This window comes from Aplidium turbinatum, chromosome 1 (assembly GCF_918807975.1).
Source record: "Aplidium turbinatum chromosome 1, kaAplTurb1.1, whole genome shotgun sequence".
Taxonomy (NCBI): Eukaryota; Metazoa; Chordata; class Ascidiacea; order Aplousobranchia; family Polyclinidae; genus Aplidium; species Aplidium turbinatum.
In genome coordinates, this window is record NC_137472.1 from 45,236,523 (window position 1) to 45,262,313 (window position 25,791).

General features: G+C 38.0%; 1 protein-coding gene across 1 annotated transcript; it reads left to right on the forward strand.

Annotated features, from left to right (window-relative positions):
* Positions 1-13,495: 13,495 nt before the first annotated feature.
* LOC145779457 (uncharacterized) lies at positions 13,496-16,496 on the forward strand. Its single transcript, XM_082591055.1, has 6 exons — positions 13,496-13,721; positions 14,175-14,359; positions 14,586-14,818; positions 14,919-15,090; positions 15,233-15,380; positions 15,596-16,496. The coding sequence occupies exons 3-5, from the start codon at positions 14,785-14,787 to the stop codon at positions 15,351-15,353; spliced, it is 327 nt and encodes a 108-aa protein (XP_082447181.1). The 5' UTR covers positions 13,496-13,721; positions 14,175-14,359; positions 14,586-14,784; the 3' UTR covers positions 15,354-15,380; positions 15,596-16,496.
* The last annotated feature ends 9,295 nt before the right edge of the window (positions 16,497-25,791 follow it).

Genomic DNA, 25,791 nt, shown 5'->3' on the forward strand with positions numbered 1-25,791 from the left:
GGTTTGAACAAGAGGTATTCATGTACATTGTACATAACATGGGTTCCATTCCCATCGTTACCATTATTTTTTTTCTTCTTCATTATTCCTTTATCAAGTTCAAAGCAAGAATTAACTCTCTGGCTGAGTGCTAGAATGGTTACAATGCTGCAGTCACCTGGTTTGTAGGAAAAATTGTCCTATGTTAAAGTGTTCTACCTGCCAAAACACTCCATCTGCTGCAGCGACCTGCAGATTACATATACGATTATACGTGGACGGGAAGGCAAAGTTATCTTTGCATTACATTTTTGCTCTCAACAAGTTAGTTATATGTTTATTAAAGAATTTGTACAATGATCACTCCTGAAACGTATCATCCGCTTATTTCTCTACACAGTTTTTTATGTTGCCCTGTGTTATTCTATTGTTAATGTATTATGTAAAGTGCTGGTATTGTGCTATATGTGTTAATGTTCTTAATTTTGGGTCTTTTGTTTAAACGTTTGGGTGGCAGCTGACTTTGGTGACCTTTCGGTCTTTCGCTTCCATCCTTGTTGTGCGAATTATTTGTGTTTATTGTGTTTTTGCTTTTTGTGTCTTTCTTTTTCGCCAACAAAAAAATAAACTGAACTGAACTATATACAATGCTTCTTTTAAAAAAATGGTAATGGTATGTAATGCGTCGCTCGGCAAACACAGTCACATCCTCTTATGACGAACGGAAAATTACCGTACCCAGAGAAAATCTCAAATTCCGGCAAATTAAAAAACTCTAACTTTATTGCTCACATTTGAAAAGACATAAAAAATAGGGCTGTAGGCAACTCCAATTAAAAATTGACTAAAAAAATGCACTTTGGGTAAAAATTTAGTTTGGGTAAAAATTAAGAAAAATAATAATAAAAAAAAAAGGAAGTGGCTATTGTTACACAATGAAGTGTTGCCAGAGTCAGGATTAAAGTTAGGAAGGGTTAAGGTAAGGGCTAGAGTTAGGAATTATTTTAGGGTTTTGATTTTTGCCCAGGACTAAAAAATTCCAAAAAACAAGTTTCTGTTTTCAACAGCTTTAAACTTTTCTCAAATTAGGGCAGAATTCCTTATCTGGCAACACTGTTGAGGCTATTCTTACACTATATAGTGTAAATATAGCCACAGCCAAAAAAAAAAAAGGAACGCTTCCGGGTAGTATCGAACTCGTTCCCTCTGGAGTAGTAACCGGAGAAATATCATACGCGCCATGGATCGAGTTGAATAAAGTTGTCGAATTACAACTTATATAGGCGCTTTTCGTCTTTTGCTTTGAAAGAGAAAAGAAAAAAGTGCCTATATAGTGACGTCATGACCGGTTAAATAGTGTTTCAGATTCAAAGACCGGCGCCGGTCAAATAGCCACTGCCTTAATGTTACCGGTACCACACCTTGTGTAAGTTTTATCTTTTTACGCTAACTATGTGACTTGTTTGTTCGTTTTCAAATTACGTTTTTAGGCTTTCCAGATCTAATTTAAAAGTTTTACACTTGTCAAAAAGAAGCATAAAACTGCACCTACAGCACAACTGCCTAACTAGCTACAACTGTTAACTGCTTAACTAGACAATTACATTTAATACTGGCATAGACCTGAATTTTTTCATAGCTTCAGAACTTTAATTAAGCCCAGTCCTTTTACGCTGCAACTTAACAAATAATGTAAACAAAATTTGTAAGTATAGTAAGATTGTTGACATTCTTTCAGCAGATAAAAGGTTGGGAGTTCCGCAGTACTGCAAAAGGGACAAAATATTCTCACGATGCAGGCTAAATGGTTTGACCTGTTTGTTTACTACTTGCCATGAGGCAGCGACGTCACAATTATTTTGGAGGTGTAACTCAATCACGTGATCAAATGAACCACGATCTGTAAAAAATAAACAAGAAGGGGTTTTGATGGAACCGGAGAGATTTTTTTTTATTGAACATTTTATTAAACCATTGTTTAAAACAAATAATAACAGTAAGACAGCCAAATATCATGGCTGTTTACAACGAAAGTGTTTTACTTCGAGTTAAAACTCTTTGTTTTGCCGCACGACACATTGCATCCAGCCCTTCACTCAGTTTTTCGACCAACTTTATCAACAAAGCAAAGGCAGGTTCAAACAACGCTGGTTCTACTATTGAGCTGTGCACTTGAGTAACATATGATTAGGGCCGGATTAAGGGTACTGTAGCCCTTTACTAGAGAAGGGCCTAATTTTTGCAAACCAAGCTACAAAAAGTAGTAAGAATAGCCTACATACCTACATGAAAAATTCAAATTATACAAAATAACGTAAACATAACAGAAAAATGGCTAATGATGGCACGTAATTGCCTACTTGGTTTAGGAAACAAACGCATTTTTTTATGTCAAATTTGAAGCAGGATGGACAAGATTTTGGAAAGAAAGAAATGGATAGTAGGTAGCCTACCTATGGTAGGCTAATACTCTACCTAATGACACTCTAAACCGGGGATTTTCGACCTTTTTCCCAACGCGACCTCAAAAGCAATCAATTGTAGTCTCGCGACCAAGCCCGCAACCAGGGGTGGGCATTGGGGGCATTTGCCCCCCCCGAAATTTTTTAAAAAAATTTTCAGCGTTCTATGCAGTATGAAATGTAGCCTACTATGAATAGACGTACGTCGTACACGTATAGCCATACTGTAGAGTGTAGACCATAGGCGTAGCCAGGAGGGGGGGGCGAAAGGGGCTATGCCCCCCCAAAATTTTCAAAGCTTGAATTCCGAAGTTGAGCGCTTTGTTGAAAATATAATAAAATTTGTAGAAATTTATAACGTTTTCCAAGACATCTGGCTATGAACACCACAAGGACTTGTTTTAGACCAGTGGTTCTCAACCTTTTTTTCTTTCGTGGCCCATTTTTGTTTGCATAATAGTTCTGTGGCCCATTCAGTTTTTATGTAAGAAAAAAATTACAAAACAGGTTTATAAACAAAAGCAGCAGAACATTGCCTTTGGAATGTTGCTGGAATCCCCTTGTTGAATCCAGGCGCTGACGCTTCACAGTATCTTCTTTTCATTAAAAAAAATTCACATCTTCATCCTTGTCCTTGTAATTTGGATGACTAAAAACCTTACAACATAATACGCATTGTCCTTTTTCTTCTCTGTTATCAAAAATTGATGTAGGCTGCATACTGAATGTAATTTTTATCAAACTTAAAGCTGCAAATACTGTATTGTCAATTCCTCCCCAAAATAATCCACAAAACAAAATGCTGCACGTACTAAAAACGCGGATCTGCAGAAGTTCAACAAGGCTACCACTTATAAAGATGGCTTAATTGTAACCACAAAGTAGTAGTCTATTACATCATACAGTGTTGTAAAAACTGAGTTGATGTAAAACTGTACTGTATGTTGCAATAATTAGATAGAATGATGATTGCCACTTTGTAGCTAAAAACAGCAGCATCATTCATTGTAACTAAACAAACACACAAGTGTAAAATTGACTATAGTGACAAAAATGAAACAAAATGTTTCAATAAATCTTTCAATTTTTAAAATATGTCTGTGGCCCACCTCAAAATGCTTCTATGGCCCACCAGTGAGCCATGGCCCACCAGTGAGCCATGGCCCACTGGTTGAGAACCGCTGTTTTAGACACACAGAAAGACACCAATAAATTTTGCAAATCGTAAATCGCGCAAAATTTACTCGATTTACGTTTCTTTTAACTAATTTGTGGAAGCAATTTCAGAATGGCTTTGTCTGTTGGGTTTTTGTGTAGCTGAGTTTTTGGTGTTCTCTAATTTTATCCGCAGATTTTGCCCGTTCGTGTGTAAGAGCTACCTTTAATAAGTTAATAGCTGTTTATCTGCTAATAAATTTTATACAAATATTATCCTAAAAGTGTTTCCAGAAAGCGCTATAATCCATTGTTTGAGTGTAATTTTGCAAAAAATTTCCGGGGGAGCATGCTCCCGGACCCCTCTAGAATACGCATGCGTTCGGCACGCTCTTACCCCCACCAGTTTCATTGCTTCCCCTTGCTCAACCCACCAGGATACGCCACTGCACATCAGGTGGCGATGTCTTAAATCAAACACTTTGTCGTTCTCTTCAATTCATCAAATATTTGGCCCCTCCAATTTTTTTCCTGGCTACGCCACTGGTGTAGACTATCGAAACCGAAAGTAGGCTACGCTGGTTGGAAGCCATGCTAACGATTTTGTTTGTGGACATTAACATAAAAATGTCACAATGCATCATTTTAATGTTTGTTCTTTGATAAAAATTAAATGCCCCCCCCCGAAAATATTTGCTGGTTGCGGGCCTGCTCGCGACCCCCCATAAAAGTATTCAACAAAAGCATATTTAATGCACAAATTTAACCAAATTTGATTCATGCCGACATCCAGATATAATTATGTAGCCTAGTTTTGCTGTTTCAACGTAAACTTCCGAAACGAAAAACGATTTTTGCGATGTTATTACGACTTTTTACATTTCCTCCAATTGTTGTTTTCATTTTCTGTCAATCTTAGCTAGAGGAGAAAAAAATAATGAGAATAATCTACATTTTCGCACTTTCACCGCTTGAATTTATTGCAATCTTTTATGGATTTATTTAAATCAATATCAGTGAGATGGTTGGTGCTACACATTTTTAACTACCGTATTAAGTTTGTCAATGCGTGCACCTGTTGCTGAAAGAACTTTCAAGCAAAATAGCCGACACTAATTTTTTTCAATGCCATTAAAAACATTACTGAGAAATCTATATTTTGCAAGATTCTACATAATTTTGCTTTTTTACCATAATGTGGTTACTAGTTAACTTTAGTCTGCACAAAGCAACGTAGGCCTACAAGAATTTGGTGAAAAATATCGAATGCTTTCCTATTGTTAATAATGCAATTTGCCCTTTTGCCCTTAGAGGCAAAAATGAGCATCTTTAGTCTAAACGTGTTTCACGTTGTTTTTTTGCATCTAACTTCAATTTTAGTGGGTGCCGCAACTTTTTGGGTCACGTGATCACCCCCATATCGGGGACTCCCCCCAAGTCAATTTTGAGCTCTTTTCACGGCATTTTTATGCAATTAGATACGTTATTTTTTTACATTTGGACTGACTGCCACTACAAAATACATGAGATAAAAATGACACAAAATTATGTTATTAATGACGTCATTGTGACGTCATGTATTAATTTTTTGCTTGTTTTTTTCTTATTGTAGTCGCTTGTTTGTTGTTGGTGTTACTTTTTTGGTTACAATAAATTACCAATGGTTTTTCAACTGATTTGATTAGTATTGAGTGTCAGTACTAACATATTCAAAATCTTAAGGAATCCAACTTCCGGAAAGTGGTTATTTTCAAGATAGCTTCTAAGATGGCCGCCAAACCATTGAACAAAACAGTAAATTGACCATAACTTGGTCATCATATGACCAAAACATGTAGTTTTGGTGTCTATATCTAGGTTTTTATACTCTGTGAAGTCAATGAGACTATTCTCAGAATTTTTAAATTATCTGATAGCCTATAAATTCAATATGGCCATCCAAGATGGCCGCTAAACCATTAAAATAACAGTAAATTGACCATAACTCGGTCATCCTATGACCAAAGCATGTAGTTTTGGTGTCTATATCTAGGTTTTTATACCCTGTAAAGTCAATGAAACCATTCTCAGAATTGTTAAATCATCTGATAGCCTATAAATTCAATATGGCAATCCAAGATGGCCGCTAAACTATTAAAATAACATAGTAAATTGACCGTAGCTAGGTCATCATATGACCAAAACATGTAGTTTTGGTGTCTATATCTAGGTTTTTATACTCTGTGAAGTCAATGAGACTATTCTCAGAATTGTTGAATTATCTGATAGCCTATAAATTCAATATGGCAAACCAAGATGGCGGCCAAACCATTAAAATAACAGTAAATTGACCATAACTAGGTTATCATATGACCAAAACATGTAGTTTTGGTGTCTATATCTAGGTTTTTATACTTTGTGAAGTCAATGAGACCATTCTCAGAATTGTTAAATTATCTGATAGCCTATAAATTCAATATGGCAATCCAAGATGGCTGCCAAAACAATTAAAAATGTACAATAACAATGTATTGTTTATTAAAAAAACCAGTAAATTTCTATCACAGGGATTTCTATATATATTTGGGTTAACTAAGCAGGCATAAAGAGCTCATACGATGTGGTCATGTAGACTCTTGACATAATCAGCGTAAAGAAAGCAAATAGATCAAGTATTATTAATGCTCATCGCTGTCACTCTCGATGTCATCGTCTGTAATTATGTGATTGCTGTATGGACACATGAACCAGTTTGGCATGGTCCACATCCAGCATGGTATGGTAGCACATATCTCCGGCAACTACAGTGAGGTGAACACGATTCGCAATTGCAGTGATCAGTTTCAGTAGGTTGTCCGGGGCAGCTTTCATATCCGTCATGATTGGAACCATCTGATTATTGTCTACTTTCCATCCCCAGTCTAAAGCATCCATACCGCATCGTCAGTAGCCTACCCATCCTGACCATAATCCGGTAGTACACTCTGAGGCAGTGGAATTTGGTAAAGGATGATGTAGGTGGCAAACGTTCAGGGTGAACAAAGGATTTGGCTGTTTTAATTTTTTTGACCAATGTATTGTATCGCTGTGTTTCTAGGTTACTACTGCCATCGTTGCCAAACATAACGGTCATAGCTTTGTTTCCAAGATCCTTAATGATTTGGTCTGTCTGATTTGGGAGAATAAAGCAATTTGCACATTCTTTGATTATTTGCTGACTTTTCACTAGTTTCTTGAAAGCGTCTTCTTCCCGATACCAAATATCCTTGACGTTGAATCACAACCGGTGAATGCATGAATGAAGAGGAGCTGTAAGCATAATTATGTCTGGTCCGATGATTGATTTAAGTTTGTTGATGTCGTGTATCTTGGTTGCGTAAGCCTTTTCGGAGCGGAAGTAGAGGTCTTTAATGTCTGAGTCAGTGTCAGCATAGCGTAGTATCAATATTAAAAGGTCCGTGTCTTCACCAGTTAAAGTCGTACTATGTCGATGAGGGCTGTCCATCTGCCCATCTGCATCACCTGGAGCGTTCATCACATTGCAGCTTCTATTCCTCAGTTGAGCAGAAATTAATCCTTCCTTGTTGGAAGCTCGAGGCAAAAACTGCTCTTTCTTTCCAATGAACTTGGTGTCTACAGTAAAGTGAACAACCGGGTGGACGTTCATGCCGCGTCTTTGATGGGTATTGTCTTTGATAGACGGACCACCATATCCATCAAAGACCACCGTTGCTAAGCGATAATGACGAATAGTAAAATCTGCATACGACTGTGCAATAGACCCATAACTGTCTCCAGTTTCAATGGCACTCGATGCAACAAGAACCCTCCATCAAGAACGTAGTGATCGGTTTTCGAGGCAGATTCTTTCACTACTTCATAATCGGTTGACATCACACTGCTGGCATGTTCTGTGATGGCAGTAGCTATTTGAGGCTTATCTTCTGCAAGAAACAGGGTCTGGATGTTACTTGGCTGTCACAAGTAATACTCGTCTTCCTCTCAACTGGTCTGAGTTTTTTGGAAATGACAGCAACAATACTGCGTTATATCAACTGGTTCAACAAGCTGCTGTGATAACTTCAGTCGATCCAAACTTGTTTACGATTGTTGTAACATCATTAGATACAGCTCTTAACAATCAAACATTGGACATGTCTCATGTCTGAGGTTTCCTCATGTGATCACGAAGAGGCAGACACCCGTATGTTTCTCCATGTGAAACATGGAAAATCCGATGCCATAGTCAAAACAGTAGATACTAATGTGGTAATTATTGCAATTTCGTGTTTTGACAAGTTAGAAATCTGTAGGCAAAACTATGGGTTGAATTTGGAGTTGGAGAAAAAACTCGCTTCATTCCAATCCATGATATTGTTTCATCTTTACCTCAATCTCCGATGATTTGCGCTTCTTTACCTTTGTTTTATGCTATCACAATCTGTGATACTGTTTCGTCTTTGGAAAAAAAGGCTTGGGATTGTTGGATGCTTATTGCTTAATCTTACCGCAATGTGTGGCTTATTTAATTCTCTGAATTTTTCAAGCTCATCTAGTTCTATAAATGACATAGCCTACAAACGTATGTCATAGCTCTTTATGGCAATGGTCCTACTATCACGGATGTAGACGAATGCCGTTATATGATGTTTACCAATGGTTGCACTATTGAAAAGCTGCCACCAACGTCAGCTGCTCTGATGAAACATACACGCAGAGTGATACATCAAGCTGAAATACGGAAATCAAGCCTCGTAAATGTTCAGCAACTACCTTCTCCTTTAGCTTGGGGTTGGAAACATAATGATGCAAATCAGCTTGTTCCGTTTTGTCAGTCTACTCGTGGCTCTCGATGTTCCTGTAAGAAAAAATCCATAAAATGCACAAGTCTTTGTTCATGCGAGTACGAAACATGCAATTCGACCACAAAATATCCAATCCTCTCTGATGTTTCATCTTTAATCCACATTGACGTTTCATCTCCAATCCACACTGATCATTCAAAAAATGCTTTTGACTTTCTAAACTCTATCTTGTAACTTGAAAAAACTTGTCGTACACGAATTTTTTTAACATCAAATTACGTATGGTAGGAATTTAACATCGAATACCGCTAGTTTTTTCATCTTGAATTAACAGTGTTAAGACTCTGACATTGCATCATCTGGGGTCGTGTATTAATTTGATTTGTAGATCATAATTAGGCCTACATATTATTTTAAATTTTAAAGTGGCATGACCAAAAGGGAAATTCACCCCTGGTAGCTGCTCTTCTGGTTATTCCCTTGATGACGTCGTTATTGCGTCATACTGGACTGGAATTATTGTTATTGCTTGCAATTGTAAACATTTAAGCATTTGCAAAACTTATAATGAGAGTATTTGATCGCTTTTTTCGGAATAAACTTACCTTTGGTTCCTGAATTTGAAGTTGTCTAGTTTTAATAATGTAATGATGACGTCATAAAAGATGCAATCATGACGAAACTACTTTTAGGAATTGTGAAATGGTTTTAGTAATCGGTACTCCAACTAAAACCAACAGTAAACGACCAAAATAGGTAAAAAAAGCAAAAAAATATATGTGATGACGTCACAATGACGTCATCAATCAAATTATTTTGTGTTTATTTTGTCTCACATATTTGTATGTGCTTTGTAAGTTAAAATATACAAAAATCAAATATGTAATTGCACAAAAATGACGTAAAAAGAGCTGAAACGTGATTTCTGGGGAAATCCCCGATTTGGGGGTGATCACGTGACCCAAAAAGTTGCGGCACCCACTAAAATCAAAGTTGGGTTGATCAACTGCAAAAATATGCAAAAAAACAACGTGTAACACGTTTAGCCTAAAGATTCCCCTAAGGGCCTGCACTATAAAGCGTTTTGCAACGTTTGAAAGCTTAAAGGGCTAGGAACATGATTTTTTCGATTAAGGTTTTTTGGATTATTTCTGTAGGGAATAGTATCAAGAACAACGCCTATCAACAAAATTGGTTGAAACAAGCTAAAAGTGTGTGTTTTTATTTTTTGAAATCACGAATCCAACACATAAGGTTTTTGTAGCCCCTTTTCGAAAATGTTTTCGGGAAATTCCCTTTCTACGTCACACCGGTGAATTGATGAACGATAGTAGTTGTTTTTCACTGTTCAGTTCAGTTGTTTTTATTTCTGACCATCACAGCAAAAACAATAAACGACAATGTAAAGACATATACTGCATAAAGACAGTTGAAAGCGACGTTTCATTTGCTTCGTTGAGGTTTAGGCTACAAAGTAAGCCGTTAATTCGTTTATAAAAGTTATTTGTTGGAGCAAAAATGCCTGGAAGATGTGTCGTTTGGGGATGCAGCAAGTCAAGACAATTTATTTTGTTTTAACAGCGCAATATATTAACAAATAACCAGAGTAAAATGTAATTGTCAAAACAATACATTGTACAACTGTTGGTTAGATTATGGCGCAATCAGGATGGTAGTGAAAGACCATAAGCAGTCATCTAGTCAGCCACCACCCCATCACAGTAAATGTAACTGCACATTCATACAAACTAGTGTGCAGAGGCAGGCACACTACTTCATTGAATGAAAAGGGTTTGCCACTGAGATTGAAAAACAACTACTGTTGTCTGTTGGTTTGAATCTCCATTCTCAGACTGAGTAAGCCGAGGATGAAGATTCAAACCAACGACCAAGAATTAACCAATGACCAATTAGTGATTGTGTGCTATAATAGGCTACAGCACTTGCGAAAGTTTTCCTGAAATAACGGGAAAAAACGTGAAGTGGCAGAAACTTGTTCAACAAAACCGAATGTATTGGAAGGCTAAAGCAAGCTCACAGATTTGTTTCGTACACTTTGATAGTGACCAATTTGAAGAATCCAGTCTACAAGTACAATTGGGGTTTTCTGACAGGTAAGTTTCTACAGCCTAGCCTAGGTTAGACTGCATTTCCAATTGTGCTCACTGCTGCATTGCTATACTAAACTCTACTGTTACAAAAGAAGCAATTGATGAACAGGACACTACCGGTAGTTCTTGTGTATCGTACAATCTAATGCTGTAAACACAGATTCCCCTTTGATGCTTTATGAAGCCATATTTATAAATCCACAATGCAAAGTTGCAAACCGTTAACCGTTATTGTTTTGAATACCAGAAGTATAATAATAATAATATATATAGGTAATAAATTTGGTTACTAAGATGCTAGCCTATCGGTGTTAGTCGATTTCATAATCATGCTACACTGCCCAAGGTTTAAAATAAATTCTTTTTTTCCTTCTACATCAAGTTGTACATAACTTATTGTGCCGTACTGCAGTGAAGTATATTGTATGCAGGGCTGCGATTTTTTCTTTCTTGTCGAACGACCAAAAATTCTGCGTTTGTTTGTCGAATAGTAATATGACGTCACAGGAGTCAGATTATAAATAAGCGTTTGGTCGCGAGTTACCGCACAAGTTGTGTGGTATCAGAGTCACTTACTTAAGCTTTTAATCGCACGCTGGTTGAGTGATTGCAAAGGAGTATCAAGCGCTAAGTTATGTACCTACCGGACATGTATACAGCCCTCGAAATTAGCTTGTATCTACGACGGCAAAAACATTGCCGTCGCCAAATCAACAAACCTTGGATTACGGCGGCAATTGCCGTATGCTTGTTTAATCAAACGAAATTTTATGCGTTTCTTCATCGCGTGTTACACGGCGGTAGCCCAGAGCATCACGCAAGCTATTTTATGCGCTGACAATGCTCTTGTGAACTGTAAAAAGTTTGCAACCTTATAAATACCGGCTTATTGTTACGCAAAAGTTATTTTTTCATCGAATGCTTATTGTTTACCGATGTCGTTGCGAATATAAATTATATATAGTGAAAGAAGATACAGTTAAAAAGTAGAATTTACCTGCTATAGATTATCAAACAAAAGAAAAAGTTAGTGTGGTATTTTGCAAAATTTGTAAAGAATTTTATGACGGAAACAAATTGGAATTAGAAAAGCTACCGGGTCAAGTTAAAAAAGTAGTAGCCTACGAAATTCGATAAATGGTTCTTGGGCAGTAAAGTAATGCTTCCGATCATATGGCATCGCGCGTTCATGAACGGGCAGTTTTGCGTCTTCAAGTATTCTAATGACGAAGCGACAACCTCATCCTCTGATACAGTATCTGATAATTCCGATTCTGACAGCTAGTTCTTTATCGAACAGACTCGTGTTTGCTCGCAGTGTCCCAATTGTGCCGAAATTATGTTAGTGTAAACGTAAATCGAGGCAATCATCTCGCAGTGAGCTATTAATTTGTTACCGGTACCTGGTTGAACAATTAACGTTATTTTATGATAATTCAATTCAACGTTGCTAGATGTCGAATTAATGTAAAACAAACGTAAATTTCTTCTTGGGCAGTGATACGCAGGCATCAAAATTCGTTATTTTTGCATTGACTTCACGTCTGTAGACGTTGAATCAATGTAAAATGATGATTTTTTGCTGTCTGGGTAGCCTACGCAATATAACCCTCCAGGAAATTGAAATCGATTTGTTCTGTTAACTTACTTTAAAGGTAACCCAAAATTAACTTACTTTTCTTCCCTGAATTATTTAAGGTGAATTAACGTAACAGCGTGCGTATCGCTACTTTTGGTATTATTACATCACAACAAATCAAACAGTGCGGTCGTGATAGACTACTCTAGTATATTTTTCGCTTCTCGTTTTTTCGATTCAACGTCTACAGACGTTGAATTAATGTAAAAACGACGGGTTTTGCTAGCTAGGTTGTGTGCTTTTGTGAATGCAAGTGCAAAATCGCCCATTACGTAATCACAGAAACCCTTTTAGTGGAAGGAAGTCGAGTTGAAACCGTGTTTATCTGTCTACTATTCTTTATTCACATTGCAAAAAAATTCTCCATTCTTGGAACAGCAAGTGCATAAGTCAGACATAAATACAAACTTGCATAGACGTTGACAAGTAAAAGTAGCCTACTTCGAAGAAAGTTAGAAACCCGTTGTGTTGAATAGCATGAAACGTGTGGGGTGAGATATTTAATGCCAGGCGTTAAAACTTCGATCAAAGCATTTTTCCGCAGTGTTCAAAATGTTCCTTTCCATAAAAATAGCGGCTTTTTTCATCTGTATTTCTGAACGTCTGGTCGGAAACTAGGCTGTTTTCTACATGTGAAAAACTTTCATAGCAAGTATCTAACAGTCATTTTACCAGAGCAATATTGTTAATTAGCTCAAACTGCGAAATACAAACTGGCATAGACGTTGACAACTTATCGTAGCCTAGGTTATTTCATCTATAAAAGAAACCCGTTGTGTCGAATAGCACGAAACGTGTGTTGCGAAATGTTTGATGCCAGGCGTTGGAACTTCGATCAAAGCATTCTCCCGCAGTGTTCAAAATGGCGGCGCTGACGCCTTGGGAGTTTCTCGTGTGAAGCGTCGCTTTTAGACCTTGCTTTGAAGTACCTGGCAAAGGAAAGTTTACGAAAGTCAGCACTCTTATGATTGGATCACGTGATGCCCCCCCCCCCCCCCGATTGTTTCTCGACCTGACGATGTTTAGTCCTCTCTCAGTTTTTTTTCCTTTTTTTTTTTTTTTCTGTAAGGCACGGCGTTTGTCGAATAGTGATGGCGCGTGTCGAGTGACCTCGTCACCGAAAAAGGCAAAAATCGCAGCCCTGATTGTATGTAGGCTACTGGTAAATTGTTCCACAATCCACATGTGCTAAAAGTTTTCAATGATCCACTAAAGTTATTTTAGTGTCATCAAAGATGAATGTGAGTGTTATAATGAAAAAAAGCAAATCCTTCATTGAGACAATACCACAATCATAGTACCATAAACATTATTTACCATAACATACATACTAGTTAACATTATTTCTGCCTGCTGTATCAGCCACCATTGATTTCTGCAATGTTTTAGGTATCCAATGCAATGTAGGCTACCGATAAGCCGCAGTGATGCAGCCACTCAATGTACTGGTAATGGATTTTATTCAATCTTCTACTGCCATCCATAGTGAAAGTAAAGAAGACATGCATGAATGTTTGGATGAGGATTACAATGAAGGCTATACCTTGATGGATGTGAGCAAAACTGTATTTTATGCATGGGAATTGTCCAGGTAAGTTTACATGTTCTTATGACGCTACTTGCAACAAAATCGTGTCTTGAATTATGTTATGTCTTATGTTGTATTTTCATCCACCAAATGAATATATTTAATTATTATTAGTCTGTTTCACCTCAAACAGATCATCAGAAGACTCTTCTGATGATCCGTTTGAGGTGAAACAGACTGTTAAGAATTCAGATAGTAATAACTATATTTTGATTTAATTTGCTCTGCTTTGCTTTTTTGCTTAGCATTGAGCACTTTTTGTAGTATTAATAGTTTTCATTGTTTTAATTTGATGGAGTTACCCACAATTCTGGTATCGTAATTTTGCTATTTCCGCAAATCACAAATGTAATGGAAAGCTCCCCAAAACTTACATGGACATTGTATATAAAGAATATATACATCTTTTCCCTCAGTAGTTACTACTGTTCTGCCTAATGTAAGATGTGTGTTTAGAGTAATGAGGTCAAAGAAAGTTACCACATGGAATGAGAGGGATTGAAAAGGTGTCTCCGTACCCTTTCTAGTGCTAGAGTCAACATATGCACATTGATTACGGACAGACACCTGCAGATACAGAAGTGGATTAGGGAAGATCATGGAAATGACACATTACTTTGATATATGGCATGTTGCAAAAGGTAAGCGCTAAACATTGAAGCAGAGAAAACCATAAAACAATTAACGATCTAAGCGACAAGTTTAACTCTATTAGTCTACTCAATTTGTATGTAGTTTAGTTTGTGCCAAAAAATGATCTTGCTAAATGCAGTAGTTATTGCAATGAAGCATTTAGTAATCTAGTCATTCATAAACCATTTTATACTGCAGGCAACTCGCTAATTTTGTAAATTTCCTTTGGTTAAGGTCTTTCGAAAAAACTTGTTGCTGTAGAAAAAAAGAAGGGATTCGAGCTTGTTTCGAAATGGCGACAAAGCATTATAAACCATCTGTATTGGTGTCGTTTGACAAGTGATGGAAATGATGATTTAGCTTTAGCTAAATGGGACTCTCTGCCAAATCACATATGTGACATCCACACTGGACACAGCGAGTTGTTTCCTTCATGCCACTTGCGAAAAGGAAGTACTTCACAGCAGGTTCGTTCTGTACTTATTGTCTTTGTTTACCTCAAGTGTGATTGCAGTGACATAAAAGAAGGCTGTTTCAAAAGCATGCTAACTGCTCATATTCACTCAGGATCTGAATGTTATGAAGGTTTGACAGGATTGTTGGGAAGCAAGAATTTACGAAAAGATGTTACGAAATTGTCCCCGGAAGGACAGACGTTTTCCATCGAGGCCTACCACAGTCTTGTCAATCAATTTGTTCCCAAAATGTTTCACTTTGGTTATGCTGCCATGAAATGCAGGTAAGCAATTCAGTAAATATTCTGTCTATCCATTGTTAAAGAGGCTTTTATGAATGTAATAAGCCCATAGAGTTATAATGCAATGAGGTTGCTGAAAAACAGCTTGTCATCATTAGTAATCAACGCTTATATTTAACTTTAGATTGTTACTTGCGGCCCTCCATTACAATGAAAATAGCAGAAAGGAGCAAGCTAAAACAAAAAGTGGAAATTTGCAGTTTTCTCTTTCCTTTCCAAAAGGCAAAGGAGGTTCTCACACCTAAAAAAGACAATGCAACAATGTACCTTCAGTAAGAACATATGTCTGCTAATATTGAAATACAGTACGTGCTAAGAGTCTACTTAAACAACCTAATAGTGCGTTTATTCGTTTCTAAAACTCATAAGCATTTGGTAGTCCCTGAACACTAAGCCAGCTATTCTTCGACAGTTGCAGCTGCTTGCTTCGGTTAAATTACGCGATGAACATTGCCTAGAAATATATTTTATATCCTTTGCTTTACAGGTTACGTTGCTGAACTTATAGGTCAAGTGACTTCAAGAGTTGAAGATGCTAGTAATGACATTCCAGAGGAGTTGTCATGGGAAACTCCTCCTCCTTTATGTCACAATGTCAAGCGTCCAGATAAACAGAGTGTCGTCAACAATCACATATCGCGTTTTTTTACAAGCGCACCAGTTAATAACAGTGAAAATTCATAACCTTTTAGATGTACTTCTGTGTTTTTTTAATGTGCGCCGTACGGTATATTATTTCATATTTCGCTTTTGTTTGGGATTGGTGGTCGTATTAGTTTATCTTTCATTGATTTCATTTTTCTCCATTGCCATTTCTTTGACTTATTGCTTAATAGCATCGCAGACATACTTAACCGCTATAAAATAACTTACTATGCAACATAGTAGCCTATTGTACCGGTACCATATTTGTATCAAACTAGAAAACACACATTGGCGCGTCTTGGAAAAGTACTTTATTAATGAGCGTAACATTATGTATAAAACAATAATATCGATATAACCTAAGACATGAGATGGCTTCTTCAGATATCTACAGTTTAAATTCAACGAAATCGTCCTCATACGTCGTCCCGTATAACTATTTGAATGAGAGAGTGCAGACTCGACGACCTCCTACGCCTTCAGGGCTATGGTCTTTCGCACTCATTGGATGCACACTGTCAGTTTTTGTTTTATGTATGTTTCGGCGTTTCGCATCCAAACAAAAATAAAACGACCATCCATCCATCATTGTTTTGGAGTGAGAAGTGGGCTCTTATGCAAGTTACTGCGCATGGTAGAAGAACCACTGTAAGGTTTCGACCAAGGTGCCCCCAACACCAACGGGCTAATTGCCTATATGCAGTGTGTCTATGGCGCTTATGCTCGGAAGCCCCATCAACCTCATACTGCTGCTTGTACTATAGCCAGGCAATTTCTAAAACATCCACATAGAGACAGACTGCCTGAGACCCAGGGTGCTCTGTTATGCACTTTATTTTGCAGCCATAGCCTACGTCTCCCGTCCTTCTCTCACTTTTCGGGCAATGTACTCTATCTCGGTGTAACACCTGCATTCCGCAACTGTTGGAAGGATATCGCACTTGCACCTGTAAGTTTATAAAAAAAATAATCAAATTGCAGTAGCCACACGGCATGCATATCACTTGTGTACTGTAGTGTTAAAATAAACACTGTTTTGATATTGGTGGAAGTGGTGGTCTGCTTCAATCCAAAGTCTCAACCAGGGAAAGGACAAAGCTGTGAACCTTCTTTAACCAAAATTCTCAACCAACAGTGTCATAATTTTTTAAGTCAGCTTTTCATTACCCTATGGGAACGTTCAAATATTACGTAACGCCTTCGAGGGGGAGGGGGGGTTTATGCAAAGCGTTACGTTAGCGTCACATCGGGGGGGAGGGGGGGTTCAAGCAAAACGTTACGTAACGCTTTGGAGTACGGAATGGTAGTTTTTTGTGCTGAATTCGTAGTGAAAAAGCGTTACATGGGGGAGGGGGGGGATTGAAAAAAGCGTTACGTTGGCGTTACATTGGGGAGGGGGGGGTTAAAAATTCGGAAAAAAAGCGTTACGTAATATTTGAACGTTCCCTATGTCTATTTAGGCTAAAAGACCTGTCGAAATGAACAATTTGACAACTGGTCATGACTGAAACCTGGTGGGTAACGCAGTCCACTACCGGTACTTATAGAATTGCTTGGGCTGAATACTGTACTGGTCGCATCGATTGAAAAGGAATGTTTATAGAAGTCCACATGTTGATGATAACTTCAAAGTAAATTGAGTAGCCTATTGCGCAATGCTTCACAGCAAAAAAGTTATTGCCTTTTCCATAGTTTAAACCATTTATAGGCTGCAGACAAATGTTTGTTTACAATTGATATCTATATTGTGTAATGCTATTTGAATTTAGTCTGTAAAAATACAAACGCTGACAACATACCAGTTTAAGCTGTTCGTTTGAAGCTCAATATTAGAATCCATTGCTTCACATACTGCAATCTCCTCTTCCGAGCTGCTTGCCAAAGGCTCGAACATGTGCGGTTGAACATGGTCGTGATCAGATTGCATCGGAAGATGTTTATTTCCAAAGTCACAAAATACTTCAGCATCTTCATCAGAACCGCTGCTAAAATCTTGTACTGCCTCCACACAACGTTGTTAACTTGTTAAAGCAAATAACTTGACTTGCTGCTTGTCCGAATTACTTATTTCTGCAGTGCGATCTGACATCGACGCGAGAGAATTCCCGGTGAAACGTCATCGCTCAACAGTCGCCTTTACGCAGTCACGCGTGTCGGATCGTCAACTATCAGAAATTGAAAGTAAAAGGCCCTCAAACCACCCCAAATACAGCTCAAAAAAAATTTTTTTTTTCAGGCATTCTTATTGACCACGTATAAAATCAGAAAATCACTTTTGTAGAAAAAATTTTTTTTCATGTTCCTAGCCCTTTAAACGATATAATAACCTCAAGTAGAGGAATGGTCGATTGCGAAAAAAACACAATTTTTAATCTTTTCTGGCAAAAAAGAATTGAAAAGAATACAGTAGCCTACACTGGAATTTCAAGCGCGACTCTCCGAAAAACGGCTCGCAACCTCCAGGTTGAAAACCCCTGCTCTAAACTCAATTTCGGTAAAAGTGGCGCCTATGTGGTTTTGGAAATGGGCTCTTCGTGTATTGACTTCACCGTATTGACTCAACTCGGTCATTCGTTTTTAAGCAAAAACTGTACCGTAGCCTACTGGATCTGTATCACTATCAGCCTTATAAAAATTTAACCTTAAAAAAAATGAGGGCCGAATTTTTCCAGGGCCTAAGGCTATAGCCTTATTAGCCTAATGGTTAATCCGGCCCTGCATATGATACTTCTATTTGGTGATAATTAGTAGATTGAATTATTCACAAACAACGGTGGTTCGACAACAAGCAGAAATTTCACTTTGTCAATCTCGGTGTTTAGAACTGGGTTTGATTTTGAATCTTTATCCTCGGACTGATAAAACCTTGATGGTTATTCCTGGTAGTTTCGCATGCTTGTAGGCTAGAGGGTTTTTACGCAGGGAGGTTCCCGAGATTGGAAAAGTAACGTTTCCAATTGTTGAAATGTTGTTGCCGGGAAATTATTCCATGCTCTAGCCCAGGGCTTCCCAAAGTGTGGGTCGCGACCCCCAGAGGGGTCGCGTAACGAACTTCGGGGGTCGCAGAAAGTATACAAATTTTACACAAAGCACTGCATATTATCACTTATATGCAAAAGGCCAAATCTAGAAAAAGGCCAAATCTAGAAAAAGGCCAAATGTATAATTTCTAAGGCCAAACGGCTTTAAAAAAAGCCAAATTCGAGAAATTTGGCCTTAAAAAGGCCAATCTGGTAACCCTGACATGTAGCAATAAATGATAGCCTAATGAAAAGTGTTGTGGTTCGCATTTGCCAGTTCCAATATTAATGTGGATGAGCAGTCATCATAATAAAAATAGGATGGAGAAAGAAAACCAGGCATAAAAGAAACCCATCCTTAGGCAAAAGCCCGTTTTGATGCGGCCCAGGAGAGCAAAGTGTTGAGCTCTTCCCATGGCCAGACTGCACATCACGCAGTAGCCTACGACGATTGAGGAATTTAGACGACATGAACATAAATTATTCAATTATGACGATATGAATTTAGCTTTATTCACTGACGACATTTTAATATTGATTGCCTTCATATTTGACCTTCTTATAAAAAGTGTTCAGGTCTTTTCGACACTACAGTAAGACTCTTTCCTGTTGGACCATTCCTTTCATACCTTGCTAAGGTATTGCCTTTGTAGCGGACGTCGAGTGGTCTGAACATCCTCCCATACCTAGCTGTAGCTGCTACAGCAACATCCTGGGTACTAGCGTGTAGTGGGGATGTTCTTGAGAACAATACCTTGCTTCTTTTGCGAGTAGGAGTTTATTACAAAGAAATGAATGAACTTCCACGTCGGAATGTTGTAGCCAAATAATGCCTTGAATTCAAATAGAACGAGCTAAACTAATTCAGAACATGAAAAACTACACTACAACCATAATTAAACTAACACCGTGACTTCCGAGAAAGGCATCCGTAACAAACTAACTGAGAAAGTAAGGCACCACACAACTGGCCGACAGAAACCATACTGGAAACTCACAAACTGACTGTGTTTATTTAACGCTGAACGATTGATTTAAAGGGGCTTATTGCTTCAAGCAATGCAGCATGCAGGGTCGTAGCCAGACCGCAGAGCAAGGGGGTCCAACTGTTTTTAGGGAGGGCCGAAAAATTTTAAATGGGCAAAATCATTATAATTGTGGCTGTTGCTCGAGAATGTTGGGATTTTGCCAGGGGAGGGGAAATTTTTTTTCAGGGGGGCGAGGTCCCCCTGGCCCCCGGCTGGCTACGGGCCTGGCAGCATGTGTCAAATGCGCAACACCTACAACAATGTAAAACTACGTATGTAAAATCAAACCCTGATAAGTGGTGAAAATTCCGAGGAAACGCCCTAATTTTCAGCCAGCGTTTCAAATTTCTACCAAGCACAAATTTCACAACGGCAATTAGACTGTCTAAAGCAAACATGAAAAAAGATCGCAGACGCTAGGCCTACACCTCCTAAGAAAAATTTTCCATGGATTTTTCTTGTATTATTTTTGCATTAAGACCTTTTCACAGTCTGACAACCCTGATTACAATGCTTATTTTATCTTGTTTAAGTTTGGCTTATTTTTGGCCTTTTTTCTACCTATTTGGCCTCAATTTGGCCTTTTTTCTTGTTGAGTTTGGCCTTTTTTTTTAAATTTCAGTCTGGCAACTCTGCCGCGAATTGAAACTTGAAAGCTGGTCTGCGATAAGTTGCGATATTGTAGTGAAAACTGAAAAGGGAGCAATGTCAAGTCGAAAACTTAATCAAACGTCTCTCCGTAACTATTTTTCAAGGGCTGTTTACAGATGTCAGCCACTTTTAAATTTATTCAAGGTGAAGTGCTGTTGAATTGATGTAAACATGAATGATTTTGCTTTCAACAGGTACCGGTATATTTTCAAGCGTATGATCAAGTTAGTATTTTCATTCCATTTACAGACAATACCTTTTAGTAAACCTTTTCGTCTCTTGTTTCATGCTAATAAATCTAGTTCGTTGCTAAACTTAATGTTGTGCTTAGCTTAAAGAATCGCAGTCCATCAACCGCTAGCCAACGCAGACGCATAGCATGTGTTTTGGTCGAATTTTGTTTATAATAATTAACGGTAGGTCGAACGTAGCGATAAATCCGAGTGTGGCAATAAAAGCAATTCTAGTGTGACGACATAATTACGTCATCCATCTGCATGACATTTCGCTGAATTTACGTTGCTGCTGGTGAAACACGCTTTCGTCCCCACGGCCAAAAAAATAGTTAGGCGCCTATGGAATGACCCATATGTCTATCATCCCACAATGAAATTTTTTAAATCCATTAACTGATTATGAAAATTATGCACAAAATACCTGAATTTTTTTAAAACACCTGTTAGTATAGCAGCTTCTTCTTCTCTATTATCATAATATTGATTTCATATGTTTTGCTATTGATTTCATACGTAGTGTAAATGGATGCAACCTAGTTTGTACCCTGAATAGATCGAGAAAAAAAATTTAAAAAAGCGAAAGTCACTGATTGCAGTTTCCGCAAACATTTAAAAGTTTTCCCCTTGAAAAGATCGAAAGATACTGTAGCACAAAGCCGAAGTCGCTGATTGCAGTTTTCGCTAACCCTGACCGTAATCCTAACGCTAACCCTTGCTTATCGCAGTTTTCGCTAACCCTGGCTCTAATCATAGAGTAATCTATGCTCTAAGCCTCGCTGATCGCAGTATCCGCAAACATGTTTCCTCAGTTTCCGCTAACCCTTACCCTAACTATATGCTCTTACCCTCACTGATCGCAGTTTTCGCAAACATTTTTCTGCAGTTTCCGCTTACCCAAACTCTAACCATAGAGTAATCTATGCTCTAACCCTCGCTGATCGCAGTTTCCGCTAACCCTAACATCGTGTTTGTTTCAAGGCTGTGGCTATTCTTACAACATATTGTAAAAATAGCCTCAGAGGCTATTCTTACAAGCACCACTCAAGCATTACGTTTGACATCAATATGCGCTCATGCGTGATCTGGAGCTGGTATACAAGTCGCCAACCTGGTTAAAAAGGCGATGACGTCACAGAGGAGGAATCCACCAAAAAATGGTGTAAAAGTGGGGTGAAATCAGTCAACTATGACAAAAAAAAGCATGCAGGTGTCCGCCTTTACTTAGAAAAGAGTTAAACTTGACCAAGTTTAACTATTTATCCGAAGAATACTTCTAAAGATACCAGCATTTAATCAAGAACATATCTCTGTCGTTTCTGCTTCGATTTTTACAATTGAACCATTGCTGGAAAGCACAAGCTATCGTTTATCCAAATGAAGGTCAGCCAGACTCTAAAAGTTAAAAATATTTCCTAGGTAAAGAGTTAAACTTGACCGAGTTTAACCATTTATCCCAAAAATACATTTAGAGATACCAGCATTTAATAAACGCTAATCTAAAGAACATATCTCTGTCTATTTACAAGCAAAAGTTGAGGTTGATAGCTTTTTCACAAAGCGAGCAACCGGGCTTCAAACACAAGCAAATAGCGCCCGATGACTCGTTGCATTTCCGAATCGAAGCAAGTATACAAGTCTCCCCGGTCTGCAATCATTATATGTCTTTATTAAATTAGTTGTAAGTTGCTTGTTTCTGCTTCGATTTTAACAATTGAACCGTTGCTGGAAAGCACAAGCTATCGTCTACCCAGATAAAGGTAAGCCAGACTCTAAAAGTTAAAAATATTTCTTAGGTAAAGAGTTGAACTTGACCGACTTTAACCATTTATTCCAAAAATACCTTTTAAATATACCAGCATTTAATAAACGCTAATCTAAAGAACACATCTCTGTCTATTGACAAGTAAAAGTTGAGGTTGATAGCTTTTTCACAAAGCGAGCAACCGGGCTTCAAACACAAGCAAATAGCGCCCGATGACTCGTTGCATTTCCGAATCGAAGCAAGTATACAAGTCTCCCCGGTCTGCGATGATTATATGTCTTTATTAAATTAGTTGTAAGTTGCTTGTTTCATCTTCGATTTTAACAATTGAACCATTGCTGGAAAGCACAAGCTATCGTCTACCCAGATAAAGGTAAGCCAGACTCTTAAATAACCAATGCACTATGGTATTTCCACTATAATAGTGGAAGTACCATAGTGCATTGACTATTTACAAAAAGTGAATACCGCACATGTTAAACAAAAACTGTACATATTTTGAGCACAGCACAGTAATTGTTAGGCCAGATCATCACCCATGTGTCCCTCCTCTCCTTGCCTAGATGAGACCTGCCATTTGTCCTCGCAACCCTTTTTGTTTCCCGACCAAACTGAGAAGTTTAGAGTTTCGTTATTTGTTGGATGCAAATAGACGCATGCTTACATTTTTGACCACCTTAAAACACTAAACCAGTTTCTGCTCGACATAGCCTACAGTGTTCAATTTTTGTCCCAGGAATCAACTTTTCAAGCAATACTTTCCCTACTTTGTGTGCACTAACATCCTAATTTATATGCCATTGTTAACAATTGCGATATTCGTGAATTCATTTGAGGCTTTGGGTACCGGAATCAATATATTTGAACTAGCAAATTCAATCCACAACACTTTCCACAAGGCTGTTACTTAACACTAAGCACGCATATGCGCTGCGATTTGTGGTCGTGTTAGAAACTGAAAAAAACCTTGGTGTGAAGATCACAGAATTGTTCAAAATGTGAGCTCAGTAGCCTATTAGGGCAAAGTGGGGCGTGTTGTCACAATTTTTACAAATCAGCATATATCTCGTTCTGTAGGCTACCAATAGTATCGAGATGCTAGATAGTGCAATTGAGAGAGGTATCATTCGACTTCTTTTTGCTACAGCTAAAGTTTTTCTGGATTATTTCGTTTTTACGTAAATGCATGTTTAATGCAAGTGAATGGGCTGTGACAACACGCCCCACCCCGGGGCGTGTTGTCACAGAGCATGGGGCGTGTTGTCACAAAATTTCTGCACATGCTTTATGACTAAAATATGACAGAAACCAACAAAAAATGGTTTTAATACAGGCTGAACGAATAAAAAAATATACGAAATGCAAAAAAATTTAATTTCAACATATTGGTAAAAATTTTATGCCCATTGTCAAAAACAATAAAAATGTCATCTTGAGAATTATTTGTCACTATCGAATATATGTGTGTATCATTATCTAATATTAATTTTTATTACCTAAAAAAGCGTTGTATTTTAACAAATACGCATATTACCTCGTTGTATAAGCATAAATAATTTTTATGTTTCTTAATATTAAAAATGCACACCACGGGGCGTGTAGTCACAGCTGTGACAACACGCCCCGTGGTATGAAATCACGTGGTTTCAACAACCATGTGTACATCTCTACTTGCATGTCTTATCTGTTTGGTATGATGAAAAGAACAGGCTTAAAGCTAACGAATGGTACCTTTTCTGATCAGTTATGATCATAGCCCTTAGTTTGCCAGACCATTTTTTAGTTTAGTTATAAAACCTGATTTTGCCCAAAATTCAATGGTACTCCTCATAATTTCTGCTGTGGTGACAAATTTATTAACCTTCACTGCTTGTACGAAAGAGAACTGAAAACTATGCCTTCCATTGAAAACTTGTGGTTATACGCTTAGCTTATCACATGGAAATCGTGCTGTGACAACACGCCCCACTTTGCTTGCAACTGCATGGTGCTATCAACGTGCAAAACAACTCGGCTCCAGGTCCCCTGCGGTCACAGACACGCATATTATCCCTGAATAGGGGGGTATCGCGTTTGCCAATCGCTCATTGTCGCCTGGTTTGATTGCAAACAAGTCTGTTCTATGTAGTTGCTTTCTTCATTGCGTCCAGTATGTCAGCACAATTGCTTTATCATCGCGAACGCCATTGTCACTTTTCCTCATCCACCTTTCCCAGGCTTGTTCGCGATGAAAGGCACAGAGTAACACGTAGCAATCTGCGGAACAAGAAGTCGTGGGCACTGAGTGGTAAAGTACAGTAGCAACTTAACAGTGACGACACAAATGCATGAGCAATGGAGACAGCACACAAGCAACGAAAATGTTAATGCAATTCACTAACTTGAAAAAACGCTTTCGATGGCCTTGATTTCCGCCTCACATTTATCGGTCATGAAAAACGAAGAGTTCCAGTTTTCTGACCACCCTTTTACAACAGAAAGTGCTTCTGCTATGTCCGAAGCTTGTTCATTTTGGATAATAAACGTAGCAACAACCTGGTAACCAACATTCGTTCTGACGCAAAGAAAAAATAGAGGAAGGGAATACTTGGACGTCTTGTAAGTTGCATCCAAGAGGCAAATGCCTTGGCCGTAACGATGCAACAATCGTATTCTCTTCATCTAAGATGAGTTACAATCAACTAAATTTTCATCTTATGATAGTAGCCTACAGAAATAATATACGGTACTGTAGGCTACGTAACATTGAAAACCACCAAGCCTACTACGTGAATATGGTAAAAAATAAATTGTCTCAAAACAAACATTGGTTGTGACCCAAACCCTGCCTTTGGTTACTGCTGGACATGTCACTTGGTCCAATCAATAACACCACATAGGCGTATGGATTTGGCAAACTAGATGGAAAAAATACAAAAGAGGTCAGTGAAGTAGGCTAGGCTAACTTTGAATCAACAAAGCTTTTACACCTGAAAACTGCGTGTCTTTAAGAAACGAGATGAAAAGTTGATGAAACAGAACACATTTACATATGTTTATAGCATTTTTTGCAGTTAGTAAACCGTTTCCTCTTTTATGATGCCTAACCTCTACTTTGGTGAAAACACTGTGCTTTGCAGAAACCTTTTCAGAATCTTTGTCAACAAAGAAAAGGCTTATTATTGTAGTATGAATATCAACACTTATTACACTAGTGAATTACAATGACAGGATGTTAAAAATCAACATTAACAGCGTATGCTCGTTTCTGAACAACAAGCTTCGTTCCTGCTTTTGCTTCGTACTCTTCAATGGATCTCATGGCATCTTCAACTGAAGCCAACCACTTCAACAATAAACAA